The sequence below is a fragment of the Ochotona princeps genome, chromosome 2 (assembly GCF_030435755.1).
Source record: "Ochotona princeps isolate mOchPri1 chromosome 2, mOchPri1.hap1, whole genome shotgun sequence".
Classification (NCBI taxonomy): domain Eukaryota; kingdom Metazoa; phylum Chordata; class Mammalia; order Lagomorpha; family Ochotonidae; genus Ochotona; species Ochotona princeps.
This window is the reverse complement of record NC_080833.1, coordinates 24503151-24527858: the sequence shown is the minus strand read 5'-3', so window position 1 is coordinate 24527858 and position 24708 is coordinate 24503151. Positions and strand designations below refer to the sequence as shown.

The 24708-nt window shown below is 46.9% G+C and overlaps 1 protein-coding gene across 1 annotated transcript in view; it reads left to right on the top strand.

Moving 5' to 3' along the window:
* The window catches only part of CSMD2 (CUB and Sushi multiple domains 2), a 112855-nt gene extending 88378 nt beyond the window's left edge, over positions 1-24477 (top strand). The window contains exons 28-40 of the mRNA XM_058661032.1: positions 1463-1639; positions 2308-2487; positions 3021-3194; positions 9069-9242; positions 9534-9607; positions 12470-12581; positions 13091-13270; positions 16687-16752; positions 19176-19337; positions 20655-20767; positions 22744-22831; positions 24049-24187; positions 24275-24477. Coding sequence (XP_058517015.1) covers positions 1463-1639; positions 2308-2487; positions 3021-3194; positions 9069-9242; positions 9534-9607; positions 12470-12581; positions 13091-13270; positions 16687-16752; positions 19176-19337; positions 20655-20767; positions 22744-22831; positions 24049-24187; positions 24275-24434 — 1799 coding nt within the window. The 3' untranslated portion in view covers positions 24435-24477. The remainder of the gene's footprint in view (positions 1-1462; positions 1640-2307; positions 2488-3020; positions 3195-9068; positions 9243-9533; positions 9608-12469; positions 12582-13090; positions 13271-16686; positions 16753-19175; positions 19338-20654; positions 20768-22743; positions 22832-24048; positions 24188-24274) is intronic.
* The last annotated feature ends 231 nt before the right edge of the window (positions 24478-24708 follow it).

The window sequence follows — 24708 nt, the reverse complement described above, 5'->3', positions numbered from 1 at the left end:
ACAAAATTCTTAGTCCTAAATTTGGGTTAGAAATATCAGTATAAGTTAATATGTATCTTCCATTCAAGAAAGCTATTTTCTGGAGCAGGCTGCATGACATAGCAGGGTAAGCCTCTGCCTGTAGCACCAGCATCCCTTGTGGGCACTGATTCAAGTCCTTGTTGTACAACAAGTAGGTTAAACCAGCTTCCAATGCTGCTATCCCCTATTGGAGAGCTGGTTAGTGTCCCAGCAGCTCCCCTCCATTTCCCATCCAGCTGCCTGCTAACGTACCTGGGAAGACAATGGGAGATGCTCAAACGTGTGTGGGTCTGTGTTAGCCATGTGGCAGATCCAGATAAAATTCCTGGCTCCTGGCTTGAGCCTGCCCAGCCCTGACCATTGCTGTCACTTGGGGAGTGACCCAGAAAGCAGAAGATCTCTCTCCTTTCCTCTTTCTTTCCCCTCTCTCCTTTCTGTATCTCCCTGTTACTCAACCATTCTGCCTTTCAAACACATAAAGCAATCAATAAATCTTTAAGAGTTATTTTGCCAGCTCTGTCCATGCTAAATTTATAAAATAAACAGCCAGTTAGAAGCCATAAGTATCATTAGCGCCCAGACTGGTCTCTAAATGCACTGTGCGTTAGAAGGAACTAAGCTCCTAATGGTTCAAGTCAGGATAGGGACTATACAAAAGAAACCTCTTCTCACACCAGCAAGGAATCCACCCAGGAATCATGGGGAAAAACTCAGGAACGAACCAAAGATGGGATGGTTTGAGTATCAACAAGGATAATAAAGGCAGAGGGCAGCACATTTCATATCTGTCAGTTCCAAAAGGCCCTTACATAAGCACAAGACTCTCCTTTAGATGTTGCTAAGGAACCAACTCACTATTCTTTTGATTGGAGAAGAAGAATCATTATCCAGGTTCAGCATAAGCAAATATGGGAAAGTTCTCTTTAAGATTTATTTACTTTTATTTGAAAGGCATATTTACAGAGATGAAATATAGAGGAATTTTTCATCTGCTGGTTTACTTCCCAGATGGCTGTAACGACTATAGCTGGGCCATCCAAACTCAGAAGCCAGAAGCTTCTTACAGGACTCCCACATAGAATTAAAGAAAATTGGGTATGTGTTGATGGCAATGGATTGCTCCTTAAATTTTTAGCTGTGATGATAAAATAACCTTTTCTCCTAAAAGAAAGAAAGAAAGAAAGAAAGAAAGAAAGAAAGAAAGAAAGAAAGAAAGAAAGAAAGAAAGAAAGAAAGAAAGAGAAAGAAAGAAAGAAAGTTAAAGCACTCCACCCAAGTCTCTCCTCCCAGCTCAAGGTGAGATGCTCAGAGCCCCAGAGGCAGCAGGAGAGTCGGCCCCACATGCTGGGCCCTTGTAGCTTGGCCTCCTCTTCTGGACAGTCCTTGCCCCTGGTGCCACCTGCCAGGGTCTCATGGATAATGTGCCCCTTTGGCTTTCTAGTGATCTCCTGTGGGAACCCAGGGACTCCAAGCAATGCCCGAGTCACGTTTAGCGATGGCCTGGTCTTCTCCAGCTCCATCGTCTATGAGTGCCGGGAAGGCTACTATGCCCCAGGCCTGCTCAGTCGACACTGCTCCGTCAATGGCACCTGGACAGGCAGTGACCCCGAGTGCACAGGTAAGAACCAAGCCCTCAGGGCTCCATGGCCATCAAACGGTCCAGGTGATCCAGCTGCAACATGCCAAGGGAAACATGTCCATGTGAGACTAGGAAGCTGGCCAGGCCCATGTGAATGGTGCATATGGCCTGTATTCATTTAACATATATGAGTGAGTGTGGCAGCCCACGAGCGCACAGGCTTTCTCTTGTGCACATGGATCCCATAGCAAGACCCTGCTTCCAGGCTGTGCAGCCTATGGCAGCCTCTTAGTCAGAACAGCAAATGCTGTTATTCTAACAGATATTGTATTAGGGGCTCCATCTTCACATTAGGCTGTTCAACTTGGAAACTTCTACTCTCCTAAAGCCCAACTTCAACAGAGCCCTCTGGGAACTGCCTCTTGGAGGGGGCGGACTTTGAATTAGAACACTGGTCTTCCTAGCCCACAGAGCCAGACACACAGCGTGGGGTGGACAAAGCAGTGGAGAGGTGGGAGGGCTGACATAGGGAGTTTTGACCAAATGGGCTTGAGAATGGACACCAGGAGCCTGTGAGGAGGGAGGGTGTTGCTGAGCTGGCTTTGCCTTCTTGGACCTGTACTGAAAGTAAAGGGATGATATCTGGGTGCTGAGGAGAAATGGGGTTCAAGCCAGGAGTGAACAGTGCTGCGTCTCTCTTCTCCTAGTGATAAACTGTGGTGACCCCGGGATTCCAGCCAATGGCCTCCGGCTAGGCAACGACTTCAGGTATAACAAAACCGTGACCTACCAGTGCATGCCTGGATACATGATGGAGTCACATCGGGTGTCTGTGCTGAGTTGCACCAAGGATCGGACATGGAATGGCACTAAGCCAGTGTGCAAAGGTGCGTCTGTGGGCTGCAGATCTGGACAGAGGGCCAGAGGAGGTACCAGAGTGGGGTGGGCCGTGGGCAGAGCGTGGAGGCTGCAGATGTGAGCGGAGGGCCAGAGGAGGTACCAGAGTGGGGTGGGCCGGGGGCAGAGCATGGAGGCTGCAGATGTGAGCGGAGGGCCAGAGGAGGTACCAGAGCAAGCCATGGGAAGGGCATGGAGGCCGACAAGATGTAGCCCTAACATCTTTTCAAAGTGATAACTGGTCCCTGGACATCTACCAGGAGGAAGTCAGAAGACCTAGCCCCCAAACGTTGAGAGGGCTGTGTCAAGAGAGGAATATAGGGTCATACTTAAGAGAGGGCATTGTAAAGTGCAGAAAGATCAGACTTCCAGTGCATGATGGGTCCTTTCTGGGTCTTCCTGCAGGGCCAGGCTCCCAGCAGGTGCAAGGCAGCCTAAGGTATCAGCGATGGTGACTGGGCTGGTTTTGCTGTAGCAGGACCAGAACTCAGCCTCCTTTTTTTCCCCCGACCCACCCATACAGCTATCATGTGCAAGCCACCTCAGCTCATCCCCAACGGGAAGGTGGTAGGATCTGACTTCATGTGGGGCTCGAGTGTGACTTATGCCTGCCTGGAGGGGTACCAGCTGTCCCTGCCCGCGGTGCTGACCTGTGAGGGGAATGGATCCTGGACTGGAGAGCTGCCTCAGTGCTTCCGTAAGTTGCTCAGCAGGGTCATGGTGCAGCCAACCTGCCAGATCCTTCCACTTCCTTCTTCCCCACAACCAGGGAAGAACTTTGTCAAGGACATGAATCAAGAGGGAAGCAAGTGTCATAGTGTCATGCAAGAAAGGCAGGATGCCTTAATTCAGCACTGGCTTCAGACACTGTCCTGGCCCATGGTGGGAGGAAAAGAAGCCAGAAACAATCAGGCATTGATTCTTGGCTTGAAAGATAGTTAAGTAGAAAAGACATTGTCCAAAAATCTAGGGGTGCCCTGTACCAGCCACATGCCTGCCTTAATGGAAAACTCCCTGCCTGGAAGAGACTGCCAGGGAACCCCTAATTTTCTGCTCTGATTTTACTTCTTGTCCCCCTAGCTCAGTGCTGTCCTAAAGAGCCCTAAGTCTACTACAGGATGTGTGGCCTGCAGAAGACCCCATAAAGGCAGGCTAAAGACCCTTGAATCATCATCATTGTCTTTTGGGTGTGTGTTAGCAGAAAGCTAGAGCCAGGAGCTCTGATAGGGAAACTGGTGTCTTTATTGTTATACCAAATGCCCAGTCCTACTTTTTGTTTCTGCTTGGCATTTCTCTTACTGCTCACATATTTGCAAGTCTGTTTGGGTACCTCTGAACATTGGTTTCTAGTTGGGAATTTCAGGAGAGATTCAGGCCAGTAACTCAAAAGTGGTGCAGGCATTTGGTATGCGATTAATCCTTCTGAACCTGCTATGTCACCAGGGAGATGTTTGGAAAGTACCAAGTCTGGAGGCTGAGTCTGGGCTCAGCAAGCTTCCTTTTCGTCTTGAGAAACAGCTGATTTACTAATTGCTTTTCAACAAGGAATGAAGATCAAGGTGTTAGTTTTTTAAAAGTGTATGTATTAGAAAATGTAAAGAAGAAACTAAAAACTATTTGGACTATCACTTCCCAAAGACTACTGCACTCGGGTTGGGACTATACATCTGTGTGGACCACATTTTTTTCATATAATGCAATTTCTATATTCAAATGAGTATGACTACAATTTCCGATGAGTGGTCTTGGGTCATGCAGTACCTGCTATTTCAGAATTTGTGTTTATTTATAGGCCCCAACACTGGCCATCAGCACCTTTCTCCATCAGTGTAGTCTGATGCACCCACCATGTTCTTTGTTGTGGATACCTCAGCTTGTTCAGTCTTCCACTGGTGACGAATCCAGGTGTTCTCTAGCTGTCATGGCAGTGCTGCAATCCACATCCCTGAAAACTGTGGATAAAATCCTAGAGGGAAGAGTGCTGGGAATGAGTAGACACCCCATGCTGCTTAATATGTGTCCCCTGCTGCATTCCAGAAACAGGGTCTTAGTTCATATCCCTACGAGCAATCTAGCAAATGTGTCTCTTGAACAATGGAGCTGGATTTATTCGACTTTAAGTTGTCTCTTCCTGGATAGGATAGCTTCTGGGCAGTGTGGCTTCTAATAGACTTCAGTTGGTCAGCCCAGATGCCTCCACTTCCAGGGCAAAAACTGCTGGTGCAGCATCCACTTCACTGTGTACATGACTGTGAACCTCCAGACTCTGTAAGAATGATTCCAAGAGCAGAATCAAAATGGTGGAATAGGGTAAGGACACGTTTAAATGGACAGAGAAACATTTAATCAGGATGAAGCAGAGAGGACACATTCCAGGAAATAGGAGAGGACAGAACAACAGCAGAGGGGTATCCTGAGACTGGCAGACACAGGAAAGCAGCAAAAGCAATGGTGTGGTGTTATAGTGACTGATAATCTACCTGCATTCAGCAAACTGCAATATAAACTCCACCAGCAGCTGGAACTCCACCAGCAATAAGGTGGGAAGGGACTTTCACTGGGAGCTCGGGAGGTGAACCCAGACAAAGAACTGTCTGCCCTGCTGTTCCGTTTGATTTGTACAGGAGCAGAGACAGAGCAGCAGATCCCAGATGGGCAGTGTGAGAACAGGGTGGATTTCACAGCCCAGTTAGCCCCCTAGAGCTGAATTCGGTGCCATTTTGTGTAAGGAGGCAAAGCCAAGGGAAAGGACTAAGCATACACAGAGCTGGGAGTGAATTCTTTTCTGGCTCAGTGAACTGAAACAATGTGGCATCCTGTAGGTTCCACCCAAGACAGGTCTGGTAGCCCTCAGACCTGACGGCCAGCACATCAAGAACTCTAGCAGTGGTACATCAGGCACCATTTTGTACAGTGTGGCAAAAGTTTAGAACTGCAGGGGACAACAGTGAAATGTGCTTGCACTGAACTTAGCAAGAATTCACCGAGTTCAGTGTATTGCTCTGGTCCCACAGGAAAATAATATCAACTGTGGCATCATATGGTCAAAATAGGTCTGTGTGGTCCTCAGATCTAACAGCCAACAGGCTCCGGCAAGATCAGCACCAACAACAACCTAGCTAGATAGGACACCTGGTGTCTCCCTAATCCTGGGACCTACTCAAACAAGAGGTGGGGAAAGGTTGCAGAGACAACAGTCCAAAAACCTGAGCACGATGGCACAGAAGGTGGAGATTGGTGAGTCAGGAGTTGGGGCTACCAACACCAGGGTGGAAATCTAACATAAGAACCCACCTGGAACTCACTGGAGGGAGTGGCACAATTGACTGCAAGCAAGAAGCTGTGTACCAACTGCAGTAACTAAAATCCAACTGTAGACCTGTGGGTGACACAGCTTAGAAACCTGCCCCAAGGACAAGAATCTGATAACTAGAAGTACAATGACCAACAGCAAAAGAAGAGACAAAGGCACAATGAATATTACTGAAGACTCCCCTGCAAAAGAGCAAAACCCTATGCCAACCTCAGAGTTACTGAGGAAGACATCGAGAAAATGGGGGACATAGAATTTAAAAAACTCATTATAAAGCTTCTGATCAACAATGAGAAGCACATACAAGAGTTCAAAAAATTTAAGGAATATGTTACACAAGAAATAACAGCAATAAAGCAAATCAAGGCAGATATATCAGAAATTAAGAGCACAGTAGAGCAAATTAAAAGTTCAATGGAGAGTCTCCAAAATAGAATGAAGCAAGCAGAAGAAAGAATCTCAGAATTGGAAGATATTTCCTGTCACCAGGGGGAAGCAAACAAAAAGCTGGAAGCAGAGCTGGATCAGGCCAGAAAAAGTATTCAAGAATTGAAAGACACTATTAAGAGGCCAAACATAAGAGCTATGGGAGTCCCAGAAGGTGCAGAAAGAGAAGCTGGGTCTACAAATATATTTAATGAAATAAGAAAGGAAAATTTCCCTAATCTAGAGAAAGAATTGGGAAACAAGATCCAGGAGGGACACAGAACTCCCAACAGGCTTGACCAAAAGAGATCTTCACCAAGACACATGATCATCAAGCTCTTTTCAATTGAACATAAGGAAAAGATCCTTAAATGTGCACGTCAAAAAAAAAATCAATTGACATATAAAGGGATGCCAATTAAACTCACAGGAGACTTCTCACAGGAAGCTCTACAGGCAAGAAGAGAATGGAGTGACATATTCAGATGCTAAAAGCAAAAAATTGTCAGCCCTGAATACTGTAACCAGCAAACTTTCTTTTGTCTTTGAAAATGAAATAAAATTCTTCCACAGTAAAGAAAAGTTAGAAGAATTTGCCTCTTCCAAACCTGCCCTACTAATGATACTTCAAGATGTTCTCTTTGACAGAGAAGAAGAATAGCACCCAACAAAACCAAAGGCAAATGGGAAGAACATCCCAGTAAAATGACAACAGAAGACTAAATCAATGAACAACCCATTCCTAAAAGGACAGGACCAAATTACCACCTATTTGTATTAACCCTGAATGTAAACGGTTTAAACTCATCCACCAAGCATCATAGATTAGTAGACTGGATTAAAAAAACAAAACCCATCTATTTATTGTCTAGAAAAGATACATTTCACCAACAAAGATCAGCGGTAACTGTATCACATGGATTTAGATTTTTTTTTTTGTTAGTTTCATCTCTTCAAAACACCTTCTTCTGATTGAATTCTTCACTGACTCATAGATCATACAGTAGCATCATTTTCTTCAGGAAGGTTCTTGATTTTCATTTCTTCAGCTACACGTTAGTCTTTAGTAGCATGTTATTTAACTTCATGGTGTTGTTAATTTCTTTTTTCTTCCTGATGTTGATTTTGTTTTGTGGCTTTTCATTTAAGGGGATGTATAGTAGCTGTGTAATAGAGATTATCATTTCTAGCAGCATGTTATTTATCTTCATGGCATTGTAAATTTCTATTTTTCTTCCTGGTTTGATTTTGTATTGTGGCTTTTCATTTAAGGGGCTGTATAGTAACTGTGTAATGGAGATTATCATATCCACATGTGAGGATACAATGTAGTATGCATTCCTACTTCCAGACAAAGATGGACTTACAATGAAACTGTTTACTCTATCTTGTCAATAGGATGCTGAACTCTCTGCCATTGTCCATGCCCGCAATGATGGACATATGACTGTGTATGAAGAACTTTATTGTAGTAATGATAGAGAGGAACTAGGTGGGGGGCTATTGTGGAGGGAATAAGGGAGTTTTAGGAGCCTACGGAATTGTATCATAAAATGATAATAATATAATAATAGTAATAATAATAATAATAAATTCCAAAAAGAAAGAATGATTCCAAGAGTTTGTGGAAAGTTCACATAATCTTCAATTGTATTTTTTAAAGGAACTTTTACAAGCCCTCCCTTACACATTCACACACTCATATCATAGCCCAGAGTGACACTTGAAGGGATGTCAGAAGAAGCTATATAGTAAGTTTCCAGTGATTCTGTCTGATGGTTTTTTTTGGTTTTTGTTTTGTTTTGTTTTGTTTTAAGATTTATTTATTTTATTACAAAGTCAGATATTCAGAGAGGAGGAGAGATAGAGAGGAAGATCTTCCGTCCGATGATTCACTCCCCAAGTGAACCGCAACGGGCCGATGCGCGCTGATCCAAAGCCGGGAACCAGGAACCTCTTCCGGGTCTCCCACACGGGTGCAGGGTCCCAATGCATTGGGCCGTCCTCAACTGCTTTCCCAGGCCACAAGCAGGGAGCTGGATGGGAAGTGGAGTTGCTGAGATTAGAACCAGCGCCCATATGGTATCCCGGGGCGTTCAAGGCGAGGACTTTATCTGCTAGGCCAAGCCGCCGGGCCCGATTCTGTCTGATGTTACCATGTGCTGAATGAAGTGGGCATGTTGTATACACCCAGCACAATGTACCCAGGCACCATTTGAAAAGAAATGTAGTAGTACACATTAACAACTGGAAATATGTTCAAACCTAAATTTCTAAATTCTAATATATGTGCAAGAAAAGTAGTGTGTCACCTTTCAACAGAAAATGCCCCGTCTGAGTGTTATGATACAATACAATTATGGTACATCACTCTGCAAAAGTTGTGTGGCCAGGCAGTGGCAATAATGCCACCAATGTGGGAAATGTTCCTAGGCCACTTTTAAGCGAACCAACCAAGAGTCACCATCACACAGACTTCGGTTTGCAGCCATGCACAAGTTTGTATGCAACTGAATGAGAACAAGAAAGGATTCTGTATGAAAGCAAAGGAAAACTTCTGGGTGGTGGTACTGTAGGTTATTTTTTTCTCAGTGCTCCAGCCCTTCTGAAGTGTTTCTCCATGACTCAGAGAGCGCAGCATAGCAGGAGGGGAAGCATGTATTGAAAACAGCAGCGCTAAGCCGCTGTAAGCTCTTACCCAGGGCTGCCCAGGCTCACAGAGTTCCAGAGGATACTGGAAGAAGAGTACAAAAAACCTAAGGCAAGGATGGGGAAGAGGCAAACCAGCTTCTGGGGAGTCACCTGGGCCTGCCTTTCTCCCTCCTCTTCCAGCCGTGTTCTGTGGAGATCCTGGCGTCCCACCCCGTGGGAGGAGAGAGGACCGAGGCTTCTCCTACAGGTCGTCCGTCTCCTACTCCTGCCAGCCCCCTCTGGTGCTGGTGGGCTCTCCACGGAGGTTTTGCCAGTCAGACGGGACTTGGAGTGGCACCCAGCCCAGCTGTGTAGGTGAGAGTTGGTCTGCAGAGGGGGTCTGGACCAGGGAACAACCTTCTTCGGATTGGGAGATAATGATTTCCCTTCCCAGTCATGGGTGGGGGGTCTTATCTTCCAAATGTAACAGGTGCTCTCTGAGCTCCGTGAGCAGGACATAACTAGCTGGAGCTAAGGTACACCAGGACAAGTCGCCAGCATGAAGCAGGCACGGGTCCCATTTTCTTCCCTACACCTGTTTCTCAGACCATGCCAAGGCAGTGAAGGTTTACTAATCATGTGACCTTGTCTTGTTTTGTCGTCCAGATCCAACACTGACTGTGTGTGCAGACCCGGGCAAGCCACAGTTTGGAATACAGAACAATTCCCAGGGCTATCAGGTAATGAGAGCAGCCAAGACTGGGTCTTCCTGCATCCTTTTTTTTTTTTTTTTTAATTCAGAGGTCTTTTTTATTAAATGCATAAAAGGTAGTTCACATTTTACAAGTTCAAAAACAGACAGATATATGAGTAAATAACTGATGTATTAATAAACTGTATCCACTCAAAAACTCATAGCAGATACTATCTATATTACATTCAGCGTCTGTTTACATGATACTTAATGCAAAGACAATACAAAATGGACTCGCACCATTTCAGTTCAGTCCATGCTGATATAGATTCAAGACAGGCAATCTTTTTCAACCAGGAGACAGAGGCCTCCCATGCAGAAATACAGAAAGACTATTAATGGATTCTAGTTCAGCCTCAAGCTATGTTTCTATGTTTCTGAAATACAGCTGAAGTTTTATATTCTAATTACCAAGATAACAGAACTTCTGATTTACAACTGATTTTAAAATAGTGGATGCTAACATACATTCATTTTGACATCTTAAAAAGTGTTGAAAACTAAAATAATACATACAATCCTGCAAATAGATGTGCTTTGCCATTCATTCGATAAACATGATTTATTTTAACACAGGTTATAAAAGTTCAATTAATTAACCAGACTTCTATATTTATTTCTTGCCTGGTAAAGTTCAGTCCTAAATCTGAGAGTAAATCAAAAGCAGCCCATGGCAGTGTAAGAGATACCAGGGACATCCCTCCTGACAGCACTAAGGGTAGCCAAGACCTTAGAAACCAGAGGAAGGAAGCACCTGCCTCTTTGGCTCATGCTCCACAGCAGTGCCCCTCAGCATTCTGCATCCTTCAATGGAGTTGTTGGAAAGATGGAGCAGCACTGAGTTACTGGATGCTTGCCAGCAACTGGGAGTTAGGACAGACTGACCTTTCATCCCCAAGGCACCTACAGCCCTGCTTAGACCCAGAATTTGTCTGGGGAGCAGGGGTGGGCAAGAGCCACTGTTAGACCCAACAGGCTATAGCCCTACAGACTCATCTGAGAATGGGCTTTGGGAAGAGGAAAGGATTGGGATGGAAAGGGAGGCAGGAAGGCACAGGCGTGCCTGAGGTGGGATGATGACCTGGAGCCAAGACGTGTCCAGAATATCAGAGAGTGGGTCTAATCAGGCAATCTAGTCCACACACTCATTGAGCAAATATTTACGGCCAAGAAGAATCTTGGTATTAGGAACACAGTGAATGAGGATAGGGCAGCTGAAACCTGCTCTAGTGGACTCTGGGTCTGGTGACAACAAACACACATGCAAAATCACTTCTGGGACCAGTCTTAAGCAACACCTAGGGTGAAACAAGGGGACAAGAACAGCATGAGTCGCTACTTTAGTAACGGGAGGAAGCCAAGAGTCCTGCTATAGGAACTTTGGCCTCCACATGAGGAGAGCCAATCACATGAGGCCAGCCCTCTTGGCTGGACATATGGCCTTTCAGCTGAGAAAACCTCAGCAGGGTGGGGACCAGAGGGCAGGCCCACCAAGAGACTCTGCAGCATCGTGAGCCGGGAGAGGCCAACAAGGAGCCAGGTGAGGTTTATAGAGCCCTGGGCCCTGGCTTGGGCAAGAGAAATGGTCAGCAGCTCTGTGGCCCAGAAGTTCCCCTTGTGGGAACACACCTCAAAGATACAGATATGGCCAAGAAGTGAGGAGAATTGTAGTGTGGTCACACAGTGGGTTATTCTACAGCAATGAATGTGAACGATGCCACTCCCCTCAGCACAGAGTCTTCTAGAAATGTGCTGTTGTGTAACACAGGCAGTCAGCTTGTTTGTTGAGAGATAGGTATATGCATATAGGATAGGGAAATTACCACAAAACTCACCGTGGCAATGGCCCCTCGGGGCACTTAGGAATGGCACATGGAAAGAGCAATGTCATAATTTACAATGAGACAGAGACCCTCCCCGCTCTGAGTTGGGGGTCAGGCTCCACCGAGACACCGAATGTATTGTCACACTTCCTATCTTCAGAAAGCTCATGGGACACACATAGTATGGGAAAAAACAAAGACTGTGCATGGACTCAAAATGTTTGCACCAAAACAAGCATATCTCTTAATTTCCTTTTTCCATGAAACTTTGAACTCCCCTGTATGTGCTCCCTACATCCATCAGATGTCAAACAATAGTTTTTGCCCAGAAGAAGGCATGGGTCAGGGCACATAGAACTTTGAGACCATGATCAATATTTTGACTTTTATGCTAAATGCCATTGGAAGACAGCACAATCTGTTGCACTGTTTGAAATGCCACTTGGGCTGCTGAGTAGAGAAAGGAAAACAGGGAAAGTACATATAGGCACACTGAGATAAGTAGGGTCCTGTTGTCCCAACGCAGGTAAAAGATTAGGGTGGTACTGTGTGATGTCAGTGACAGTGGGGGGCAGAGAGAAGCATTCAGAATGTACCAAGTGGGTAGAGCCAACAGGACTTGTCCGTGGGCTGGATTCAGGGCTCTCTGGAATCCAACCCGACTGGAGGCTTTGAGAATTTCATCTGGGTGGATAAAACTGCCAATATTTGCTGAATCAGATGATGGAATCCAACAAAGAGGTTAGGATGGATAATGAAAGTATCAAAAAAGTCTTTGAATTTGATCCTATAGGTAGCAGTGACAGGCCAGGGGAGGGGAGGAACTGAGCTGAGAGACAGTGAATTCCCACCTGCAGTGTGGAAAATGGACCCTGCCCTACAGAATTTTGCCAAGTGGGTGTGGAGAGGCAGAGAAGTTGCTGGCGGCTGGGTTGCAGGTAGGCCATGAGAAGCTTTTTGTAGAGGTAGGCATGTGAGGCAGAGCTGGAATGGGAAGATGACGGGACCTGCTGTACTTGCCCCAGGTTGGAAGCACCGTGCTCTTCCGCTGTCAGAAAGGTTACCTGCTGCAGGGTTCCACCACCAGGACCTGCCTCCCCAACCTAACGTGGAGCGGCACCCCGCCCGACTGTGTCCGTGAGTGCACACCCACCCTGACATGCTGGAATGCTCTCAGTAACAGGGAGCTCACTACTTGTCCTCCAGCAAGTGTTGGTCTCTCTATAATCCTTACCCCATGGAGCCTTCCGGAAGATGCTTCCACTCTACAGAAACCCCCTGGCATCTGAATACAGTCTCCATGGACTGCAAGGCCAGGCCTCTGGTGGAGAGTTCAGGCTCTTGACTGGAATTCTTTTGTCTTCCTTCAGGAAAAGGGCTCCCGATTTGTCCCCCCCACCCGCACCAGCCCCCTGCCAGGACTGGCCAAGCCAGTATCCAAGTATCCGAGTGAACTCCTTTTAGGCCTAGTAATGCCAGCCTGGAGCCAGGGAAACAAGCCTAGAGGCCCATGCTGGCTGCAAAGGGGCTCTGAGGGAGCATGAAGAGGGTGTCCCAACTGGGATCAGAGGAATGAATGGTCCAAGAGGTCCCTGAAGACCCCCCCCCACCTTCTCAGGCTCAATGCTGTCTTCCCTCTTGCCCAGCCCACCACTGCAGGCAGCCCGAGACACCCACCCATGCCAACGTCGGGGCCCTGGACCTGCCCTCCATGGGCTACACGCTAATCTACTCCTGCCAGGAAGGCTTCTCCCTCAAGGGTGGCTCTGAGCACCGCACCTGCAAAGCGGATGGCAGCTGGACAGGCAAGCCACCCATCTGCCTGGGTGAGTGCCCATTTGCTGGACCTCTCTGGGGTGGGAGACACAGGTGACGACTGAACGTGAGCTGAAAGGCGGCAGAATTTGACTTCGAACCTGCAGCTTGCTGCTGCTGACTGAGGTGTGGTGTCTCCAGGGACTCAAACCAGAGCAGTGAAAACGTTTAAAACAGTTTGGGGCCAGGTAATTGAGCTAGGTTCAGGTGAGCACATTCCATCCGAGGGGACCTAGGTTGAGTTCCTGGACCCTGGCTTCAGCCTGACTCGGCCCCTGACTGTTTCACACATTTAGTAACATTTCTCTCTCTCTCTCTTTCTCTTTCCTTCTCTCCCTCTCTCTTTTTCTCTCTCACTCCCTCTCTCTTTCTCTTTCTCCCTCTCCATCTCCCTTTCTTTCTCTCTCTTTCTCTTTCTCCCTCTCTTTCTCTTTCTTCCTCTCTCTCTCACCACTCTCCCTCTCTCTGCCTCTCCAATAAATTAAATTAGCAAATGCTTTTTAAAGCACAAGCACAAATTTTTTTAAATGATGAACTATTTTTAGAGGGATCGGCTCACTGCTGGAGTCGTGTTGAACTCCCAGGGGGCTGATTTCGCCCCGCAGCAAGCACTGCCCTAAGCGCACTGTGTGGGTTAACACACTTGATCCTCACAGTCACCCTGTGAGGCAGGTGCTGCTCCTCTCCCCAGCAGATGAGAAAGCTGAGACCACTTGCCAGCAAAGGAAGGCGCTGAAGACCCGGTTGATGGCCAACTATCATTTACCACCCTGCCCCTAGACCACAAGGTCAAGGCCTTCATCAGGGCCAGAATTCTATAGCATTGTTGTATTTTCATTGCATACATTTTTGCAAGGTTCTTTTCCTTATGAAAAACAACATTTGCTTTTACTTTTTAATGTTTAGTTTTCAATTGACAAAAAAATATTGGTACGTATTGATGGGGTACGGCAGGACCACATAATGATCACTTCAGGGGTTAGCGTTTCCAGCTCCTCAAACACATCATTTCTAGGATTTCCATGTGCAGGAGTGGTATCAGTTTCCTTTGTATTTATTTGGATTTTTTTAAATCTTTGTTTATTTTTATTGGAAAGGCTAATTTACAGAGAGAAGGAGAGACAGAAAGATCTTCCATCTGATGTTTCACTCCCTAAATGACCACAATGGCTGGAGCTAAGCCAATCCGAAGCCAGGAGCCAGGAGCTTTTTCCAGGTCTCCTGCTTGGGTTCAGGGTCCCAAGGCCTTGGCCCTCTTCTCCTGCTTTCCCAGGCCATAAACACAGAGCTTGGAGGGAAGTAGAATAACCAGGACACAAACTGGCACAAATATAGGGTCCCGGCACCAGCAGGTGGAGGACTAGCCAGTTGAGCCATCACACGGCCCCATCAGTTTTCTTTTTTAAAATACATTTTTATTGTGGTAAAACTGTACATAATGGAAGAGTTGAAGTTTACAGTTCAGTAGCACTGGCTACCTTCATGATACAGGACACCATTACTGCTGTTTCTAGAACTTTCCCACCATCCCACACAGCTGCATTCTTATCACCCCGAACAGAAACTGTGCCTATTCAACAGTAGCTTTAATTTCCCTTCCCCAGGGTAATCACGTTTGTACTCTGGCAATCTGCCTGTCCTTAGTGGAATCACACCTTACCCGTTCCTTTGTGTCTCCTTCGTTTAACACCATGTGTTCCAGGTCTCCTCCCCCACCCTCCGCCCGTGTTAGAGGAGGCGTCAGAATTGCATTGAGCAATAGTCCATCCTGTGGATATACCACAGTTTGTAGGTGCCTTCACCCACTGGTGGACACTTGGCTTGTCTCTGATCTGGGGTTATTGATGAAGAGTGTAGCCGTGAACATCTCGGGAAGCTTTGAATGGGAATGTTTTTTACTCTCTTGGATATATGCCTAGGAGAAGGATGGCAGCTCTTGTGCAACATCTGAAGGGACTGGCATACGGCATCCCCACCTGCATGTACCTTTTCTCACTCCCATGAGCTGTGCACCGGTGTTCCAACTTCTCTGCATCCTTGCTAGCACTGTTCTCAGCCATTGTTTTAGAATCTCCATCATAAGTGGGTGTAAAGTGGTATCTTGTGGTTCATTTGAAGTGTTTATACAGTTAATTGTCTATTTTTATACATATATGGCATACAACATGATATTTTAATATATGCATGCATTGTGGAATGGCTAAATCATGACATATTTATCATCTCACATAATTATCAAGGTGAAAATACTAAAATTTATTCTCTTGACAATTTTCAAATATACCTTGTTATTCACTCTATTCACCTTGGTGTACAATAGACTTTGAACTTCTCCCAACACTCCAGCTGAAATTTTGTACCCTTTGACCCACATCTTCACAGCTCTCCCATCACCTGACCCTTGTAAGCACCATTTTCCTCTACTTCTGTGAGTTTCAATTTTATAGATCTCATATGTAAGTGAGACATGCAGAATTTGTTTCTTTGTTTCTTATTTCACCCCACAAAATATTCTCATGTTGTACAAAGTCTAGGATTTCCCTCTTTTTTTTTAAGATTTATTCATTTTTATTACAGCCAGATATACACAGAGGAGGAGAGACAGAGAGGAAGATCTTCCGTCCGATGATTCTCTCCCCAAGTGAGCCGCAACGGGCCGATGTGCGCCGATCCGAAGCCGGAAACCAGGAACCTCTTCCGGGTCTCCCACATGGGTGCAGGGTTCCAATGCATTGGGCCGTCCTCAACTGCTTTCCCAGGCCACAAGCAGGGAGCTGGATGGGAAGTGGAGTTGCTGGGATTAGAACCGGCGCCCATATGGTATCCCGGGGCGTTCAAGGCGAGGACTTTAGCCGCTAGGCCACGCCGCTGGGCCCGATTTCCCTCTTTTTTAAAGGCTGAATAATATTCTATGTTTTCTTTGTCCGTTCATTCACTGACAGATAGCTGCTGAGTTAAGTCTACCTCTCGGCCACTGTGAACAGTGCTGCAAGGAATATGGGAATGTTGACATCTCCTTGGGATGCCGACTTCAGTGTCTCTGGGTATATACCCAGTAGTGGGTTTGCTCAATCATATGATAATTTTGAGTTTTTCTGCTGACTACTTGAAGATTATAGTTGGAAGACCCCACAGCTAGATCCTGTTATTTAATGAAACAATTAAGAATCACATATACATATATATCCTAATACCTTAACATTTTAATAACTATAATGACATGACTGATTTCCTTGGCATTTTGTTACTCTGAGATAAATCCATGACATCACAAGTCCATAAGAGCAATCGTTCCTGGTCTGAACAGATAAACCCAAAGCAAGATCTCAGAGTATCACACTGACCACATATCCAACAGGTGGCCATTATTTTTCCAGTAGAGTATCAACCAGAGACTAAATCTGTTGTTTTCATGCTCTCTCCCCAGCAGAGGTCCGGCCCAGTGGGAGACCCATCAACACAGCTCGAGAGCCACCACTCACCCAAGCCTCAGGTATGTATGGTCCCAGCCATTGGCTCTAGAAACTGGTGATGCCTCCCTCACCTGGTTGGCCAGAAACATGCATGTGAGCAGCTGAGTGGCCAGTGGAAGGACAGAAACACAAATAAACACAGGTCTGGACCTGAGCAGAAGTCCTCAGCTGCCTCCCAAGCCCAGAAAGAAGTGACCTTGAAGGAAGCAGAAACCTCACCCACAGCCAGGGTGAGGGCCAGGGCCTTCAGAATGTGACTAGGGCTGCAATCTCTGTCACCATTCATTCCCTTAATTCCACTGGAACAAAACCATCCAGTGTGTGGTCATACAGACACAAAGGCCAACTCAAGTCTTATCCAAGGAGCTGATGGCTTTGTAAGTGTCACGTTCAGACCTGAACACAGAACTAGAGCTGTGACCTGACCAGCATAAAATTCTTTAAGACTTTTACCTGCTTCTTGTATGTGCCATGTCAGGGCATGCATTACATAGGAAACAAGACTAGATTTGACATCCTAAGTTCCATTCAGTTGCCGTTTTGGTCACTAATGAGCTCGGTACTCAGGTAAATGAGCTTTACCTGTTCTGGTCCAGTGTACCTATGGTGAACCAGGGATTAGAATGCATGCCTTAGAGATTCCTTAGAAGGACACAAAACAGTTTAACTTGTCATCACCCCTTACATGCTTTTATGGGCCTTATATCATGTCATACACAAGTTGCTACACCAGATAATTTAACCTACACTTGCCTAATCAGGGAGGTGAGAGGACCTCACTTATAGAACTACAGATGTGTGTGGGCCATACAGATGATGAAGTTGACTCTTGCACATCATCAAGTAACGAGTGACCAGACTGAAATCAGAATCCAGTTCTAAGGATAAGGCATTTAAGGTGGTAGTTAAGATGCTCACATACTACCTGAGAGAGCCTGGGTTTGATTCCTGGCTCTGGTACATAACTCCAGCATGCTGCTGATGAAGACTCTGGGCAACAGAGATGATGATCAAGTGACTGGATCCTTGCCACTCACATGTGAGATCTGGATTAGGTTCCTGAGTCTGGGCTTTGGTCCAGGCCCAGCTGCAACCCTGACCATTGCAGGCATTTGAAGATTGAACCAGCAGATGCATTCTGTCTCTTGTGCTTGCTCTCTCACTCTTGCTCTCTCCAGCTCACTTGCTATAAACAAACAAACAAACCAGTAACCACCCAGCTCTGTCTGACTCTTTTAGTCACGTCCCTGTCCATCAAACTGAACTGCCAAGTCACTTCTCTCTCTTCCCTTTTTTCTTAACCTTCTAAAACCCCCTTCTGTTTTTTTCTCCTTACTTCTTATTACTCTTCCTTTTGTAGTTTACTCTCTCCTTATGTTTTACTTTTTATTGACAAATAATAGCTACATATACAGATATATAATGAAGCTAGCTGGCATACCCATCCCTTCAGCTAGTCATCATGCACAGATCCGAGGTAAGGGTAAGAACATGTGAAACCTATTCTTCTAGCAATTTTGGAATATGTAATACACTATTGTTCACTACAGCTTCCACACCATGCAGCAAATGCTAGTGCATTCGCCTTGTCCAGCTGGATTTTTGTATCCTTTGGCCACCATCTTCCCAATCCAGCATTCCCTCTCTCCTTCTGTGAATTCAGGTTTCTCAGATTCCATTGTAAGTGATCATTCTGTGTTTGTCTCTCTGTGTCTGCCTTGCTCCACTTAGCATAATTCCTCCAGGTTCACCCAGATCAGAGAGAGAATTCCCTTTTTTTAAAAGGTTGAATGATACTCCGTTGTGTATGTGTGCCTTATTTTTCTGTTAAGATCAATTGAGTGATTGATTTGACAGAATGACAGAGAGGAAAGAGAGAGATCTTCCTTCTGCTGGTTTGCTCCCCAAAAGGCTGCAACAGTCAAATTTGAGCCAGGCCAAAGCCAAGAGCCAGCAAGTCCATTCTGATTCCCCACCTGGATGGCAAGAACCCAATAATTTAGCGATCTGTTACTGCCTTTTCAGATGCATTAGCAAGAAGCTAGATTGGATGGGGAGCAGTCAGGACCCAAAAAGACACTTCAATATGGGATGCTAGTGTTGCAAACTGCAGCTTAATACAACATGAGCCCAATATAGCATTTCTTTATCTATTCATCTGTTGATGGACACATAGGTTGGGTCCATATTTTGACTCTTGTTCTCTCCGACTAATGGAGTGCACATAGCTCTTCAAGAGGCTGATTTAAATTCCTCCACCCTTCTACCCTGACACACAAAAGGATCACAAGAGGGACAGAGCACTCTACCACCTCCCCACAGGTTGGGTAAAGAAAACAGTCTGACTCCATACAGTGGGTTCAGGCCAAAGTGTTAATGAGATGGCTCAATTTTACCGGTACACACAAAGTCCCTGTCACATATTTTTTCTCAATTCCTCTAGTTCCTGGGGACGTTTTTGCCAAGAATTCTCTTTGGAAAGGGGCATATGAGTACCAGGGGAAGAAGCAACCAGCCATGCTCAAAGTCACTGGCTTCCAGGTTGGCAACAGCAAGGTCAACGCCACCATGATTGACCACAGCGGTGTGGAGCTGCACTTGGCTGGTAAGAAGCAGGCTGTATCTACAGGTGTAGGTCAGGTGGTGAGTGTGGATGGCAAATGCCCATTACAAGGGTGAATGTGCTGTCAAGCAGGGCTTGGCTTGGCTTTAAGTCAAGGGAAGAGGAGGTGATTGTTTGCATGACAAAAACACCTTGGCCAGAGCGAAATGGTCAGATGACAAATATTCGTAGCTTGAAGATGTAAAGAACTTGTATCAATAGAGAAGAGAGATCATAAGTAAGAGTGGGGAACTCCCAGAAGCCAAAATGCAACAAGCCAATTAACAAAAGCAAAAAATATTCTTCAGTAGTAACCAAAAAACAAAACACAAAATATCATGTTCCGCTGATCCCATCGACTGAGTTTTTAAAGTGATAACCCTTAGTGTTGGTGAAAGGATAAAAGAACAAAATTCTAGAAAACAAGTCAGCAGTTTGTTTCCAGGCCTTTGAAACTTACTGAACCCATTAATTACACTTCTCTCAATGCATATCACAAGAAACAGGCACAACAGTAAGCTAACACACAGGAATAAAGGATGCTCACTTTACATGCTTTTTTCATATTACATACAAACTGAAAATGGGTAACCTCCCAAAAATAGAGAAATGGATATTGTGATTGAGGTATATCTGTCAGTTTTGGGGAAAATGCACCCACCCTAATGTGTATACAATATAACCTTAATTTCTTCAAGGAAAAGGTATCTTCATAAGAAAGAAGACTGGAAGTATTTACACCAAAATGTCAACAGCAGTCATTGCTTAGTGTTAAAATCAGAACAGGCTCTCCAGGGATGTGTGTATTGTCCAAAATTTCCCCAATTTTCAATGTTTCTAGAATCAGAAAAACTACATATCTTAGTAACCGAGCATTCTTGAATAGACTGATGGATGGATGTAGGAGTAAAGGAACAAACTGAGTGCACACTCTGCATGCACACACAAACTCCATAGTCGCGTTCTTCACTTATTTACTCTAACATGTAGTCATAAACACACTGGCCCTCTGCCAGGCACCTGCCCTCATGCACTGTGGCCCCCACTGAGTTGCACACATGCTCACGTGTTAATGAACACCTTGCACACGTGTGAATAGGGCTGCTGTCTTCTGCGCCCAGCATGAGCACACACGTGCATGCCTTGCACAACTCAAACTCAGCTCACACAACCCCAATACACACTACACAGACCTATGTGTAGGTATTCAGGGATTGCTTATATCAACATCACGCAAGAAACTCCACTCACAGACCCACACACTTGAACTTTGACATTTCCTAGAACTTCCAAGTATACTCCTGGACTTTCTTTCCCCAGGAACTTACAAGAAAGAAGATTTCCATCTCCTCCTCCAGGTTTACCAGATCATGGGGCCTGCAGAGATCTTTGTGAACAAGTTCAAAGATGATCACTGGGCTTTGGATGGGCATGTAAGTTCTGCCAACTGACTCCTTGTCTTCCTCTCAAGTCCTAAGTCCCAGTTCCCAGGCAGGGAAGAGGACAGGGAGTGTGAAGATTCCAAGGATTCACATGGAATCTCATAATGAAGGTTCCTGTGGGGCCAGGACTGGGAACACAGGAATCCCCCTCTGCTAGTGAAGTCAAAAGCAACAGTGAAAAGACCCTGAAGGCGCCAAGTCCAGAGAGCAGCACACAGCTGAGGGGGATGGAGTAAGATTTACTGCTGGAGTAGGAAGCTTGGGATAGGAGACTGGGAGATAGGAGCCAAGTCAAGGTACAAAATCCTCCCTTTCCCCTAGGGAAGTGTGTTCCAGGACCCTCAGGAAATCCTGAAGCTGTGGATGGTCCTGGACCTGCTCCTCCCTATGAAAAAGTTTAATTTTCCCGTTAGGCACAGTAAGAGACAAGAGAGCCCAACAATACAGTTGAACAACTATAATATACTATAATGTTATTTAAAACTTCTGGGTTATTTATATCTAAAATTTCCCATTTAACATGTTTGGACTTCAAGTGGCCAGGAGTAATAGAAACTGCAGAAAGGAATAGCAGAGAAAGAAGGAACTGCAGTGATGATGTGGTGGGTGGAAGCTGGGAGAAGGTGATTATGAGTCCATCAGGAGCACCTGCATCTACTCTCGCTGGAGGAAGTGGATGCCTTGTGACTTAGCACAGCTGGGGAGACCAGGACCTGGTGGATAGAATGAACCTTTATTTCTTGGTAGCTCATCATTCTGGGGCGTCCTGGAACTGAAAAGATGGGTCTCCAGCCATACACTTCTGCCCCTACCTTCCTGTTTCACAAGTGGCAGAGTTGAGTACCTTGGCCTCTCCATCTTAGGTTGTTGGAGCTAGATGGGGAGGGTGGGAAGGAAGGTGAAATCTTTGTGGGCCAGAGTGGCAGACAGCTAAGGGGTCACAGTGTATCCCCCTCAATAGGACCAGCTGGTAGAGCATGGTGGCTAGACTGACTTTATTCATGCAGAAAACCAAGTGGCATCCCCAAGTGTTGGTGCACAGTTAAACCTTTGTATGCATAAGACACCAACCAACTCCTAGAATCACAGGGCAAACCCTGCACAGAAGCAAGAGACTCGGCCATCCACCATGCTAGTGGGAAAGCTGGATGTGCGAGAACAAAGATCAAAGTCAGAATGTGGAGCTGGAAGTATAGGCTGGGGCAAAGTGAGAGTGGGCTCTGGAGGGCCAGTAGCAGCCCATAAGAGTCCCCCCCACAATGGCCAGCGTGTATTTGAGGGGCATTGTGGAGAGGTTTTCCCAGAGCAGCCTCTGGGATGCTGGGGCATGGTGGAGCCTCTTAGAGCGCCTTCAGAGATCAGACCACCTGTCACGTATCACATGAGCATCACAGGGACACAGTGGCAGTGCAACAGCAGGGAGCTGTCATGTCCCCAGCTACCCACCCAAAAATGAACGGCCATTGGAAAAATAGCTCATGCTCAAAATATGCTCATCCACTTGGCACATTGTAGTCAAGGTTCTGCTGGCTCTGTTTGGTCCATCTTGGATCAAAGGCCTTTTTTTATTCCTAGGAATATCAGCACCCATAGGTGTTAGACTAATTGCTCTGAGTTTAGTGCTTTCTCTGTGGAAACTCAATCTTCCTAGCAACCCTGGGACACAACTACTGCTATCATTCCCCATTTGACGAATGAGAAGCTGAGGCAGAGACTGATCCAGTAATTTGAGCAGTAAAACATTAAGGCTCTCTTCCTACCTCATCCATGTAGGTGGTGGCCCTGCCACAAATCAGTGGGTCACTCATGCCCAGCCCGGGACTTGGGGGTGGGCAGATTGTCATTTATCTACAGCAGTGGGTCAAGGGTGACCTGACCTGTTTGGGAGTGCATGCCTTTGAATGGATCAGCAGCTAGATCCTTCCACACACCTCCCCTCTTGCTCTCTGTAATCCTCACCTTCCCAGGTCTCTTGTGAGTCCTCCGGAGGCACCTTCATCTACCAAGGTTCCGTCAAGGGTCAAGGCTTTGGGCATTTCGGCTTTCAACGACTCGGTAACCAGTGCTGGTCCCTGAGCAGCCAAGTGCTGAGGGGGTGGGTGAGGGCTGGCCAGGCTTCGCATCCCACAGGAGTCCTTGGCTTCTTTGGGGCCTTTGAGAGTCGACCCCAAGCTCTGGGATCTCTCCAGGAAGAAGGGTAGCTATATAACACATAATCTCAGTTGTACCCTCCACCTGGAAGTGGAGAGCCTCCCACCCAGGCCCCACCCCCAGCCACATTCTCTGGCCAGCCCTCAACTACATCCAGAAACACAGATGTCCTTAATGGCTCTGGTTCTCCAAGGTGCCTTGACTTGCACTGTCACTTCCTCTTAGCAAGGTGCTAGGAGGCTGGTAGTGTTGTCTGCATTTTAAAGACAGGGAAAGCTGAGCCCCATGGAGACAGCACTCCTCTCCCCACCTTGTTCTGCACCTGCATCAGTGTGATTCCCGTCACCGCTGCCCAACATTCTCACTTCAGACAATGGCCTTGACCCAGAATCTGAGGATGCCCAGTCCCAGACTCTGGCCCCTCAGGAGCAGTGGACAGAGAAGCAGGAGGCCATCCTGGTGCCCCATAGCAGGCTCTGAGGTCCCCAGATCCATGCAGCCCTCAGAGGCTTGCAGGCGCTCCCAGCCCCCAAGGCCAGGCACCAGGGAAAGACCTAGAACATCCAGAGCTTGCTTTGCTTCACAGGCAACTCCTCTGAGGCCGACCTGTTCCCTCCTCCAGAGATCCAGCTCCTCAGTTAACTGGGCACTACATAGGGCCACAGGGGCTACGCTGCTCTTCAGAGCCACAACTCCCATCCCTCACCTGGAGCAGGGGTGTCCCAGAAGGAACCGTTGCTGCCACAACCCCTACCCCCACCTCTCCACTTGCTCTCAGTTGACAATTCGTCTTCCTAAGCTTTCATATGACAATAGCTCTCTAAGGCCCCAAAGAAACATGGAATCTTCCAAAGCCCTACACCCTTAAAAGGCTATTCTGAGACCCACTCTATCATCCACATCCTCCTCCCAGGGCCTGCACTCAGGCCTCTGGTTCTCTGAGGACGAGGCTACGTGTGTGCAGAAGGCCAGCACCAGGGCTCCCCAGGGGCCCCCTGGCTGAGCTAGAGTGAACAGAGGCTTCAGCCACGATCACTTTCCAGGGATGTGTGGGAGCGCTCAGGGCGCATGCACCTTGGCCTGTCTCCGTAACTTGAGTTTCCTGCTTTGGGCCTTTGCAGACCTCAGGCTATGGGAGTCGGACCCCGAGTCTATCGGCCGCCACTTTGCTTCCAACAGCAGCTCGGTGGCGGCTGCCATCCTGGTGCCTTTCATCGCCCTCATCATCGCGGGCTTTGTGCTCTATCTGTACAAGCACAGGTACCCAGAAGGAGGGACCCCGGGGTGGGCAACGTGATGCCTGGGGGCCTGGCCCAACCCAGCCTCATGCTCTGTCTCCTCTCCCAGGAGAAGACCCAAAGTTCCCTTCAATGGCTATGCAGGCCATGAGAACACGAATGTCAGAGCCACATTTGAGAATCCGATGTACGATCGCAACATCCAGCCCACGGACATCATGGCCAGCGAGGCGGAGTTCACAGTCAGCACGGTGTGTACCGCCGTATAGCCTCTGGGCCTGGCTGCCGCCCCACCGCCACCGAGAGCCCCGCCTCCAGAAGCCAGTGAGTGAGGGGACACAGGCAGTGGGAAATGGGGCGAGGAAGAGGGCCAGGATAACAGAGTGGCCCCTGGGAGCATGGGAGCTCGGACTCACGGAAACACATACACACATATATACATGCATACATTCATACACACACGCACACAGACACAGGGCTGTGTGCTGGGTAACCCTGTTTCCCAGGCACCGCACAGGTGCTTGTGGCTCTGACTCACCCCCT